The following is a 14,143-nucleotide window of genomic DNA, read 5'->3' on the forward strand; positions in this document are numbered from 1 at the left end:
TTCGGAATCGTGAACTATGGTTCAACCAGATCATTCTTCAATTGTTGATTAGTAGCTCCACAACGAATACTTAATGTCCTGGCTACCATGTTTTGCACAAATAGATGGTCATTACTCTGCATCTCAACTTCATGCCGCAACCGTTCATCTGAAGGTGGTTTTTACTTTGGAAGTTGTACATTACGTTCATTCTCAACAATCATGTTATGAAGTATAATACATGTCTTCATTATACGGGATAGAGCTCCTGTCCCACTGATGAGCAGGCCTACTAACAATTGCAAATCTAGCCTGTAAAACACCAAAACCACGTTCCACATCTTTACGAGCTGCTTCTTGCGCTTTTGCAAAGTTAGTATCCATAGGAGTAGCAGGAGATGGGATTGTTTGAATCAGTGTTGCCCATGGTCGATATATTCCATCAGCAAGGTAGTAGCCCATGTTGTAAGGATTGTTATTAACTTGATAAACACAAGCTGGAGCTGTTCCTCTGACTAAATTATCAAATAAATGAGAATTATCTAACACATTAAGATCATTACACGATCCAACCATTCCAAAGTATGCGTGCCAAAACCATAGCTCCTGGTCTACAACTGCTTCCAAAATCACAATCGCTTTTCTAGCATGGCTCAAATGAGTTCCATGCCACACAGTTGGACAATTTTTCCATACCCAGTGCATACAGTCTAAACTACCCAACATACCTGGCCAACCGCATTCTTCACCTACTGCAAGAAAACGTGTTACATCTTCTTTCGTTGGGCTTCTCAGGTACTGTTCTTCAAAACAATGGACAAATGCATTGCAGAAATGTTGAAGTGATTCTCGGGCCGTACTCTCAGCAAGTTTTATCAAGTGATCCATTGAATCAGCTGGACAACCATAAGCAAGCATTTGTATTGCAGCTGTCATTTTTACCAAACTCGAAACCCCAGGCAAACCAAGAGCATCACAAGAAGGCTTAAAATATGGATCAAAATTAGTGACAACTTTCAATATATTGTTAAAAAGTGGTATTCTTGATAAAAGTAAAATGACTAGTTTACCTACGAAATGAACGATGAACTCAAAACGTAAGTAAACTAAAACTATTTACGTGTCTATATTTATCAAAGTTTCTACTCTCAATCCTATGAGATATAGTGGAGTAGAGTGATTCGTTCCACTCCTAGTCCTTCCGCATGCTGTGTTCTCTACGTATAAGTACTCTTAACTAAAAAGTCTAATGAGAGATTTACGAAGTGGCAACTAGACTACAATGCAACTACCCACAAGATGCAACTAGTCGACTATTAGAACAACTATGGGAATGCTACGTTGATTCTATGATAAGGAGTTAGAGGGGGATTGATTCCACCTTAACTCGACTTAATCCTACTAACGACGAATCGTCGTAATCCGAATTGAACTGCTTCGCAGGACAATATGGTTACTCTTAATCCCTAATTACCATGGCATTTCTACCAATTCATAACTAGTATGTGAACGATTAAACCCATTCTCATGGTGAACTAATCGTTTCTAGAGTGGAAAGGAAATTACGACGACTCTATGATAATCGGAATCAAGCTTTCATCAAGGCTTCTCACCCCCTCAATGGAGGTTTAGCTGAGAATCATCAAGCTATCATTCCCAATGGAATTTAAACAAGACACGATAGAAAGATTGAAACTTTGCTTATTTAAACCCAATTGAAAACTACTAATGCAATAATTGAATTAAACTAATAATGACAAATAATTAAATCTACGAATTGAAATTAAACAATTAATAGAAATGAAACTAGATTATGGAGAACACTATTTTATTAATCTAATGAATAATAAAACAATGATTCAAATACTAAATTAATAATCTAACTAATCTAAGTCTAGCTATCTACGTAATAAGGGAATTTAGATATACACAATTGTAAATGACAAGAATCGAAATTGATAAAAATAACTATTTTATTAATCAAACTAATTAAGAATAATGATTCTAAGAGTTTAATCTAAAACAAGAATTGAAAATGGAATTTAACTTAATTAATTTACTGAAAACTAGATCTAGAATTCTATATATTTTTAGGTCTAATTAGCTACCATTAACTATCTACCCTTAAACAAAGAGCTAAGCTTTGGTTTTTATATGTTCAGATCCAAAAATCGTGCATGGGCTTGGAGCCATGTTTTGGGCCAGAGAATCAGGCCCAAAACCCAATTCTTTCATTCCAAAAAGGCCTCTTCAGCTGTAGTTGGCTTCAACAGACTTTTCGTCCACTTCTGCTCCTCTGATTGGATCAAGGCTTATACCATTGGACATCTCTTTCCGAGCCGGTCGTTTTGACATAAGGTAGGCCCCATTCCGAGGTCTGAGTCCAAAGATACGGCCTTCGAAAGTTCTGCTGACTTGTGTGCTGTTTCTGCCCGCGTCGACTTTTCAGCTTTTGACCGGGCTTTAGAAAGGCTTTGTCTTCTTGAATCTTGGCCTTTAATCATGGAACTCCTTAGTAACCGACCTTTGCTCCTTTATCTCGCTAAAGTGGCACATTTCTGCACATAATGGACTTTGAAGCCCGAATGCATAAAACAGTGTCGGTGTTAACTCTTAATTATTACTCACATAATTGGTCTAATAGTATGACTGTTACAGGGTTAAAACTACAGTTTTGGGCTCTTATCAATTCTCATACGAAACCTACGACGAAACTTACCTGCTTTATAAGTTGGTCTATCAGCAAAATAATCAGCCACCAACCATTCATGGGCACCAACACGATCGCGGTTAGTGTATTCTCTACCATCAACAGATCCACCCCATTTTGGTACAGATAGAGTGTTGAAAGCCAGAATCATTGACGCCACTACGACTGCATCACTTTGCATTTGTTGAACGATTGCGGTATTTTCATCATCGTCGTCGAAAATTAGTTCACTTAATCTTTCGCACCAATTGCTATTATGACTACTAGAACCCATGACAAAATATAAAAAATTTGATTGATGAGAGGAGATGAAGAAATGATGGATGCTTCACCTGTGATTCATCTGTGATATATAGCGTAGAAAGTGGAGGGAAACGATGAGCGCGAAAATGGGTTGGCGCCATAAAAATGGAGGGAATTGATGGACGGGACAACTTGTGCCGTTTATAAAAGAATCATGTCTGGTCGTGACAACTTTAGCCGTGCGAAATGGAAACAAAATTTTTTCTTATTTCGCGTTGGTACTTGATTCGTTTTTGACTATTTTGATTTCCTAAAAACTCTGATGTGTCACAATGGAAAATAACAATGCGTTGATGATGCTCTAACGAGATTGTGTTTATATTTCAATTGAAACAAATCATGTTTACTGTTACAAACATGTACGCGGGCCACACTATAGAAAGATGGATGTAAAGGCTCCTGTTGTGTTTATCGAAGGAAGGTTGATCGATAGGTGGATTTGATGATCTAAAGTGACTAAGCTGTCATATATACTAGGAACTGGCCATTTTGTCCCACAGAATTCTGAAGTTGTACAAAATAGAAGTAGAAGATGAAGAAGTAGAAGAATAATAACGTGTGGATTGTACTCCATTTGTAATAATAACGTGTGGATCGTCACGTTAGGGCATCTCCAATGGGGGGTGTAAACCGTATAAAGTGGAAATTTTACATCCCAAATGTCAAAAAACTCTTTTCAATGAGGGTGTTATACTGTAGGTAATAGAGTATTAGTTGATAGAGAGGGTGGGGAATTCCCCCTCTTGCTATCAGCTAATAAAAAGCCCGGGCGACACTCGAATAGACGTCTGAGTAAAAACAAATTCGGACATCACTTGGAGTGTCGTCCCTATCTATTTCTAAAGTCACAATTTAAAAAATTTAAACTCGGACGTCACTTCACCGAGTTTAAAATTGAACTTTTTTACACTTTTCCATTGGGAACAATAGAGAGTGGATATTTATGAACTCTACAATAATTTACAATTGGAGTAGTAAAATCCTAATGGCACCTAGGTGGCGCCTATGTGGAGGTGTAATTTTACACCCCCCATTGGAGATGCCCTTACTTGTATAGTTGTACGAAAAACATCTTTCTTTTCAGAAACTCTCTCATGAAAATAAATTGCAGCTTTAACATAGTTAGGCTAAAGTGCAACTTTAACGTAGTTAGGTTGCGTTTGTTTTAGCGAAAACTAATGGAAAAGAAAAGAAAAGTATGAGGTGGTCTACCTTTTCCATAAGTTTGGTGTGTTTGTTTGCTATGGAATGGAAAGATTTTTTGATTCCGAGGGTCAACCTACGGATTTGAGAGGAAAAGAAAAGGAAATGAAAAATGAAATGAAATAGGAAAAAGAAAAAGAAAAATATGAATAAACACATTTCATTTCCATTTCATTTTCTTTTCTTTATTATTTGTATAACTGATATTAGCTTTTCCTTACGTTAGAGATTAGAATATCTAATTTGGTACAAAAGCAACTCAAAGTTCCTTACTCACGATTTTCGTTTTCGTAAAGCTAAAGTAAGGATTCGAACCAACTAAAATCTAGGACACCTACAAATTAGTTATTACTCCAAGGGAACTAATGAGTAAGGTTATACTACTAATGCTAGGTTTTCTTTCCTACACAAACATTAAGAAAAACATTAAAGGTTGAAATCATGCACTTAATACAAAAATACAATTTACTAAGAAAAGGTGGAGAGTTAATCCTCCTCATGTGAAACTATCATTTAGTTGATGATTTGAAAAGGTTTATTGATTCTTCCTAGACTCATAGACAAGCCCCTAATGGAAGAAAACTTGATCCCTAGCATGCATGGCTCACTTAAGAGCTCATACATGTTAGCAAGTGGAACCAAGTAATGACTTATCTTTAAGCTCATTGCTTTGATTCCTAACTAGACACTACACCAACTATCATTTTGGGATAGGATGTAGAGCTAGTTGTTCTTCCTAACAACCTACCAAACCAACAACAATTGTTTTTCCCTCACATGAGTTGGATTAACTCCCCAAAAGGGAAGTTAGCTCATGATCCTTGGGACAAGGAAATTACAACTAGAAAAACAAAAAGAGAGAGAAAGAGGAAGAAGATAAACAATCAAACTCACTTGCTTTTTATTTTCTAGAAGAAAATAAGTGTTTCCTCCATTAAAACTATTACAAGCTTTTCTTATAAAAACTAAAAACTAAATAATTCCCATGACTAAGGAACTAAAATAATACCATGTAAGGAAAATAAGTCAAAGGAGTAAATGGAGTGTCCCCCACCCTTGTCTAATTTCTTCTCCATTTGAGAGAAATCTCATTTTCTCCCACGTGAATCATCAAACCACATTAATTCATTTTTATCCACCACATTAAAACAAAGTGACACCTTGCCTTTTTTCACTATTAACACCTAATCTAATTTATTACATGCAAGGTGTCAACTTTGCACCAATAATTTGTTATTTTTGTCTTGACATGCTCCATGATTGATGACTCATCCAATCTTGTGGCCCCGCATAGTGGGTCCATGTGCAGTCCAGTGGCGGTCCGGTATTTGGGCAGTTTTACAACTTCCCGCCTATGCATAGAGTTCATCGCCCTGATTGTCTAAGCAGCTCTCTTGTCGCATTCGGAGTCCTGGTTCGAGAGGTAGGAGCTTTGGAAGTTTGATGCTTCTGTGCGGATTTGGAAGAATTCATATATACGCCGTTTCTCGTGCTTTATCGCAGGTTTAACCAATATTTCCATGTTTACTGCAAATACCTGCAAAAGTATGAAAACATATTTATTTTATGATTATTAAACACATAATTAACCAAATTTATATGTCTCAATGGGGTTTCATAATACACTTTTGGGTGCTTATCACACTACCCCCAAACAGCACTTTGCTTGTCCTCAAGCAAAGAAGAGACACTAGAATAGATAAGTGGCCAAAATGTGTAGTCCTAAACTAATTCTCGTTTAGCGAGTGCGGTTGCATTGACCATATGCAACAAGGCCTTAAACCACTAGGAATTCCTAGTGGACTAGTTATAGCCTCGTGAGAGTTTTCGAAAAAGATACTCACAAACTTCATTTATACTTCTGGCGACTTCGATGATGAAACTTCGTTTCCTAAATTAATCTCGGATATCCATACATCTCCTTAGCAGGAACGAGGATTGATTTCTTTGAAACTCGAGTTAATATGTATTCAATAATTAAAACATCTACATATGATTATTCATGTAGTGAACTTTTCATTGAAATGTACTAGCGGGTTATTTCGGATCCCTTGGAGCGTACCTAAATGGGTTCTCACGGTATGTGTCAAAACACAATTCCACTCAAAATTTTACCACTCGGGTTTTTGTTAACTCCGGTTAAGCGGTGGGCACACGTTTCCTCACATCTCAATGACCGGTCGGAGGAGGAGATGTCGATCAATCACGCGTCTACTACTTATTATCACACCACCCTACTCCTAATTGAGCTAGAGGTCTTTATTAGGTATTGTGGGGGCTTAGGTGGATAGTGTACAAGAAAATGGAAATGGATAATCAAAATTCTACGTATGATGAGAATAGGGTCTTCATATATTTACACTAGAGAAATCCTTGTTTTCTTTCCTTCTTCTAACTGAGTTTTATAACCTTGTTCTTAAGCCTCTAATGGATTTTTATTATTATATCTTTTTATTTTTATTTTTATTTTATTTTTATTTTTTTTAGATGGCTTAAAAACATGATTCTATTTTTCTTTCCTGAAGCAAGTAACTAACTTTTATTTGGGACAAGTCTTTCTCTTTATTCTTTCCACATTTCATCCTATTTCTCATACTCATCACTTAGGTAGGTTCTTTTATTTGGTTTAATAAATGGGTAAGGAATTTTTGGTGAAAGTGAAAGGTTTGATGAACGGTTCAGTGGAGTGACTAGCGGTAAAATTTGTAACAGGTAAGAATTTTTAGCTATGTCGATCCAAAGAAGGCCTAAATTCTCGCCTAGGGTTCGGGTGGTGATCAAGTAAGTAGACGCGTGATTTCTCTAATCGGAAAAACTACTCCTCTGTGTCATCACACACAAATCACTCATGTCAAGGTTTTTGGTTAGATTCTCACAGGATTTATAGTTTAAGTAACTAACCGTTGGTTCCAGAAACTTACTGCTATGTACAATCGATGATACTACATGAATATTCATGAAAAAATGTATAAACTATTGCATACGTATTATCTAAAGTTTCTTAAAAACAAATCCTAATTCGGATACTAATGTAAGATTTCTAGACAATTTCCATCATTGAAAAGGAAATAAGACTTTGTCACTAAGTACAATTATTAATATGAAAATAAAAACTATATACAGGCTACAAGATGCCTAATTTTTGCTACAGGTTTAAAGCACCCCCAAACAGAATGATGCTTAGTCCTCGAAGGATCAATAAATAAAGAGAGAAAGTACCTGAGAGCCGTGAGCAAAATTAGGGCTAGATTGCTGGAACAGAGAGGTTGGAGATCATAATATATTATTCAGAAAGAACACTAAAATGTTCAATAGCACACTAAACATAGCACACGATAGATAGCACACGAAATAATGAAAAACAATAGCATACGAAACATGACAACCAATAGCACACCAAACATGAGGTTTATTTAGATATATGTACAATGGCAAGTGCAAGTTTACCATCCAAATAGATGTGAAGGTCCAAGGTCCTCTTTAAGGAAATGCATTTCCTTAGCATCGCTGAATAGATAATAGTCGCCAAATTTCTGCCCATTCTTTTTCTCCGGATTCCCTCAAATTGGTCTTCATCTTTTCGTCCTTTGGGTAACATCGAACATGCCTCGGTATCGAAGGGCGCTTCCATTGATGAAACCTCAATGAGCGAATGATTACGTTTTTTGGGCACATGGAATCCACCTTGACCCGATCATGAAAAGTAGCCGCAAACCGTGGGAAATGTGTCTTCATGATCCGCAAGCGGTGGACCGTAAAAAAGTATATACTTATCTTGAAAAGTGCGAGCTCATTTCAGGTTGGAGACAACACAACCTAAAATGTTAAATAATGCATGACCACGAAGCTAGTGCAATCAATCGACGCTAGCGGCCTCATTGGCGGTAGAAAAATGCCAATCTCCCATAATGTTTAGGAGTACAAATAACATTGCAGTCCCCATGTTCATGGTCATGCTTGCTAATGGAATGGTGATGTTGCGCCATGGCATAAGAAAAGCTGGTCAGACAATAATATACCTTATACCGGCTCATCTCGGATAATAGATCAAGACCTGGACAGAAGCGTTGTTGACAATTCATACACCACCCCATCCTTCGCGCACGTCACTTTCGAGCAAAAGTACTACGACCATTACCAATTCGAGATGGGTGAGATTTACACCAAATGATGAGTTGGAGTTCGCGAGGAAGAGAATAGAAAAGGGAAGAAAAAGAAGGATTTGAAATTTTTGGTACCCATTGTTTTCCAGGAGGCACGTTTGCTCGATTATCAGAAGACATTTATACTCAGTTCTGAAGTAGAGTTTTGTGGACTAAGGTTCCAGCGCTTGCAACCACACGCTCTAGGGATTTTTAGAAAAGAAAATAGAAGAGGGCCCAGCTACCCTAATGGCATACTTTTCCTGTTTAAATACATGGAAAGAAGTACACCAGCGAATCTATTAGTCTGTGTAGACTGGATCATTGAGAAGAGTCTCTTCGACATCTGGAGAGCGCAACTCATGATAATGTTTAAGGCGTTGGCCATTTACTTGAAATTCGCTACCATCATTTACGTTTTTCACAGAGATAGCCCCATAAGGGGTGACAGCAGAGACAGTGAAAGGACCAGACCATCGAGTTTTTAATTTTCTTGGAAAAATGTGTAATCTTGAGTTGTACATCAAAACTTTTTGACCGACTTTGAATTCTTTTCTCAATATGTGCTTGTCATGCACTCTTTTCATGTTAGCTTTATAGGATTTTGAGAGATCATAGACATCACTCTGAATTTCCTCAAGCTCATTTAACTGCAATTTTCTCTTTTCGCCTGGCACGTTAGTGTTATAATTGAGGCTTTTGATGGCCCATAGAGCCGCGGTGCTCAAGTTCAACGGTAGATGACAAGGTTTTCCAAAAACGAGAGCGATCTGAGAGACATCCCTATAGGTGTCTTAAAAGGCGTTACCTTATGCCCACAAGGCATCGATAATCGTAGAGACCGATCTTTCCTAGATGGATTGACGAGTTTTTCCAAAATGGATTTGATTTCTCGATTAGAGACTTCTACTTGACCAATCGGTTTGAGGATGATACGGAGTTGTCACTTTGTCGCGTGACTCCATATTTCTTTACTAATGATTCAAAATTTTATTGCGAAATATTTTCCCCGTCACTAATTATAGCTTTTGGAACACCAAATCGAGAAAAATATTTTCTTTTACTTAACAAAATGACCGTTTTATGATCGTTAGCCGCGATATGCCAATGCCTCAATCCATTTTGACACATAGTCAACTGCTACAAGTATGTATAGGAAGCCATGAGAATTTGGAAATGGACCCATGAAGTCGATGCCCCATACATCAAAGATTTCCACAATTAGAATGGGATTTAAGGGCATCATATTGCGTTGAGTAATGCGACCTAATCACCTGGCGGCGGCGATTGCATGCTTTGTAATGCTCATGTGCATCTTTAAACAGTGTTGGCCAATAAAAAACCACATTGTAGAACCTTGGCGCAGTTTTCTTACCACTAAAATGACCACCACAAGATTGTTCATGGCGGAGAAGGATAACACATCGTTGTGTTCCCGAAATGCAACGGCGGATTAGTTGGTCCGAACAATACTTGAAGAGGTAGGGATCATCCCGAAATAGAATTTCACGATGGATAAAACTTTTTCCGTCATTCTGAGACCAAGATAAAGGGACTTCCTCGGTAACTAAGTAATTTACTATGTCTACATACCAAGGGGACGAAAAAATAGAGTACAAGTGTTCATCCCGGAAAGGAATCACGAGATAGGTTCGGTATCGATATCAACATCAATCGACAAGTCTTGATAAATGGTCTTCAACCACATTTTAAGCTACCTTTTTATCTCTAATTTCGAGAGTAAACTCTTGCAAAAGGAGAATCCATCGGATCAACCTTTGTTTTGCATCTTTTTTCGCTAATAGATAACGGTGCCGCATGGGTCGATTAAAAACAATAGTTGGAGAACCCACTAGGTAAGGATGAAACTTATCCAACGATATACAACGGCGAAAACTCTTTCTCGGTGGTGGTATAGTTACGTTGAGCTTCATTAAAGGGTTTTACTCGATAGTAAATGACAATTGGCTTATCTTCTGGCGTTGCCCTAGTACAACTCCTATAGCATAGTCGCTTTCGGCGTCACACATTAATTCAAAAGGTTTAGACCAATCGGTGGTTGAATTATGGGAGCGGTAGTTAATCGCGGTTTTAATATCTCAAAGGCTTGTTTGCAATCGAAACTGAAATAAAAATGGCATCTTTAAGCGGGAGATTGGTTAAAGGTCTAGCAACCTTTGAGAAATCTTGAATAAATCTCCTATAGAAACCTGCGTGTCCTAAGAATCTTGTGAATGTCTCGAACTATTTTTGGTATAGGAAGTGAAGCAATTTTTTTTCTATCTTAGCTTTGTCGACTTCGATTCCGTCCTTTGAAACGATGTGTCCTAAAACTATTCCTTTAGTAACCATGAAATGACATTTTTCCCAATTAAGAACAAGGTTTTCTCTTCCCAACGTGTAAAGACCTTTTCAAGATTTGATAGACAGACTATCGAAAAGAATCTCCATATATTGAGAAGTCGCCCATGAATACTTTCATAAACCGTTCAACCATATATCACCGAAAATATGAAGCATGCAAAGATTGGAAAGTACTAGGTGCATTGCAAAGGCCGAATGGCATTCGTCTATATGCAAATGTACCAAATGGACAGGTGAACGTTGTCTTTTCTTGATCAGCAGGGTCTATGACTATCTGAAAATAACCTGAATAACCATCAAGAAAACAGTAATAGGCATGACCGGCTAAACGTTCGAGCATCTGATCGATGAATGGAAGTGGAAAGTGATCCTTACGAGTGACAAAGATTAAGTTTGCGATAGTCAATGCATATTCGCCATTTTACTGGGATACGAGCGGAAATGCATTCATCTTTATCATTTCGCACAACTGTAATGCCAGATTTCTTTGGAACCACGTGTACAGGACTCACCCAAACACTATCAGAGATAGGGTAAATAATACCCGCATCTAGTAATTTTAACACTTTCTCTCGGACCACATCTTTCATGGTAGGGTTTAGGCGCGCCGCCGCAGTTCATCGCGGCGTCTTAGCATTTTCTTCCGGTGTATCGCGATGGGTGCACACACTAGGTTCAATGCCTTTAATGTCATCGAGGGACCATCCAATAGCGAGCGATGTTGTTGAATGACATTAATTAAACGAGCTTCACGATCGTCGGTCAATTGTGAAAGAAATAATAATTGGGTGGCGACCATCGGCATCAAGTCATGCGTATTTTAATTCGAAGGAAGAGGTTTTAAATCGGGGGGTGGAGGGGTATTAAAGATTCTTGAGGAAGGTCATCATCCATGTAGTAAACAGATTGATGATCATCCAAGTTACTCGACATCACTATTGTAGGGTCAAATAATGGTACTGACTCTAATAACTCATTTACTTCTTGTGTATAATCATCGTCCTCAAATTCAGATTCGTTAAAGGAAAGAAATTGGTACACTTCATCTTCAGGAAAAGAGTTTGTGAAATACTCTTGCGGAATGTTGTCAATCCTGTTGACCTCACCATCAATGTCGCCTCGAAAGTTGTTTCATCAACTTGAACACATTCACCTCGACCGAAAGATTTCGAAGGACATGGTCATGGAACCATCTTTACAGTTAATAAGAGCATTAGCGATTGGCGAGGAACGGACGTCCTAAGATGATAGAAATGGAATCACATGCAACTTCGATCCAAAATAACAAAGTCTACGGGATAGAAGAAATCTTGGACTTTTACAAGGGCGTTTTCCACAATTCCTTTTGGATACTTTATGGAACGATCGCTAACCTGTAGAGTCATGGTGGTTGGTTTTAGCTCATGAAGACCTAGTTGTTTAAATAAATAATATGGAAGTAAGTTCACACTAGCTCCTAGGTCTAGTAGTGCGAGTGGCCGTGTATTTGTCACCTAAGGTGCATGGAACCGTTGGTCTACCGGGGGTCCTTGTATTTTACTATACCATTGTGTTCGGTGATGGAGGAAACCGTTCAATGAGGAACACTTTGTTGAGGAACATTAGTTCTCCTTTTGTGGTGCACATATCTTTCAAAAATTTTGCATGTTTTGGTAATAGTTTTAAGGCATCGAAAAAGGTAAGTTAATTGTTAAATTTTGAAAAGTCTCTCAAATTTCAAAGAAAATTCTCATCGGGTTTATTCTTTGCCAAAGCGTCAGAAAAGCGGTGCCTTAGGGGCTGAATTTGGCAAAGGTGTCTACTTGCTTGTTTCCTACATTCGGAGGTGTTGAATTTGTTGTATCTGGGGAATCTTCCGTAGGTTCATTATTAGAACTAGATTCCTTGGAACCCTCTTTTCCTTTGGTTGATCATCCGCATCGTGATTTGATTGTCTACGCTTTTCCAGATCGTAGAGTAGTGATTGCATGCACCTCACCTTGGTTGGGGGTGCTTGTACCGAGGGCATTGGTGAGTTCAAAGGTCGTATGTATCTTTGGTTTAGGGTTTGGAACCGCTTGTGCGAGGAAACACTTTCCTTCGACTCTTTTTCTTGCGCAATTGTTAAAGTGATTGTTGGATAGACGTTAAAATTTGAGACTGTCGGTTCATGTAAGCTAAGAAAGTCTCGTTTGTCCTATCTGAAACGGGTTGCGCAGGTTGTGCAACAGGTAGTAGTTCATGATTATTGTTGAGAATTTGTTGATTATAGTTGGGATCTGGATTAGCTGGAACAAGGCTGCTGTTGGTTTGATAGTTAGAATTGGAATTATTTTGAAATTGACTTTGTTGGTATTGTTGATTATTTCCTTGGCGGTATGGAATAAAATTGTTGGTAGGCGAGCAAGTGGATTAAGCGAAACACGGAGGAGCCCCCATTTGTTGGTTATTTTGGCCAAGCCGAAATTCAGATGTTGTCTCCACGGTGCATTGGGAATGTTGAATGCACATGCCTCCTCCGATTGTTGAGTAGGGGAAGCATATAACAAGGGACAATATGCATCAGGATGGTCAGGACTAAGACAAAGGACACAAGGAGCGGTGTCAACGTTCATGACTGGTTTTGGTAGTTGATCGTTTACTTGAACTGCAAGGGCATATACTTTTTTAGTTAGGGATTCTATCAAATTTTTTATTTCGGGATCGGGTTTTACCTCAAAAATAGATGTGGCCTTTGTAACATTGTCCTTTGATGACCGAGACGACTCAATGTTACCCCAGTGTGTACCTTTTTTCGCTTGTTTTTCAAGAAAAGTATAAGCTTCGGTAGCTCCTTTGTCCATGAAGCAACCGCCATTCATTATATCAAGAGTTTCTTTTTGATGATCAGAAAGACCATTAAAGAATGAACAAACAAGGACAGCTTTGTCCAGTTGGTGATGAGGACATTCTAACAGAAGATCAGTAAAACGACTCCATGCTTCTGTAAAAGATTCATGAGGATTTTGACGAAAGAATTGAATTTTCTGAAACATTTCAGTTGTTTTCTTATGAGTGTAAAATTGAAGCATGAAAGCTTGAACTAGTTTATTCCATGTGTCTATGGATTTGTGGGTGTTTGTCCCGCTAGCCAAATTGACGTTTTTCCGCTTAAAGTGAATGGAAACGAATGAAGCAAGAGTTGTTCCTTAGAGATCATGGATGGTGAAATGTGGTTGCCACTTGTTGAAGCTTCCTACGAAGATGATTGTAAGGTTTTTCGTGCTCCAAACCATGATATATAGGTAACAAACTGAAAACGTTTGGTGGGATCTGAAAATCACCAACAATGTCCTCAAGTTTGATCACGGGAAGAAGGTCCTTCCTGTAATGCAAGATAGAAGTCCGAGAGGGGCTTCTCTGCTGGTGGAGGATCGTCGGCCATAATGACATAAGTTGATGGCGATGAAGGATCGTGATGAAG

At 38.3% G+C, this 14,143-nt stretch overlaps 1 protein-coding gene across 1 annotated transcript; it reads right to left on the reverse strand.

Annotated features, from left to right (window-relative positions):
- Positions 1 to 204: 204 nt before the first annotated feature.
- LOC147476022 (uncharacterized) lies at positions 205 to 2,963 on the reverse strand. Its single transcript, XM_086585607.1, has 2 exons — positions 2,699 to 2,963; positions 205 to 992 (listed from the first exon to the last, which is right to left on the reverse strand). The coding sequence occupies exons 1-2, from the start codon at positions 2,961 to 2,963 to the stop codon at positions 205 to 207; spliced, it is 1,053 nt and encodes a 350-aa protein (XP_086441733.1).
- Positions 2,964 to 14,143: the final 11,180 nt, after the last annotated feature.

The sequence above is a fragment of the Coptis chinensis genome, chromosome 9 (assembly GCF_015680905.1).
Source record: "Coptis chinensis isolate HL-2020 chromosome 9, ASM1568090v1, whole genome shotgun sequence".
NCBI classification, from domain to species: Eukaryota; Viridiplantae; Streptophyta; class Magnoliopsida; order Ranunculales; family Ranunculaceae; genus Coptis; species Coptis chinensis.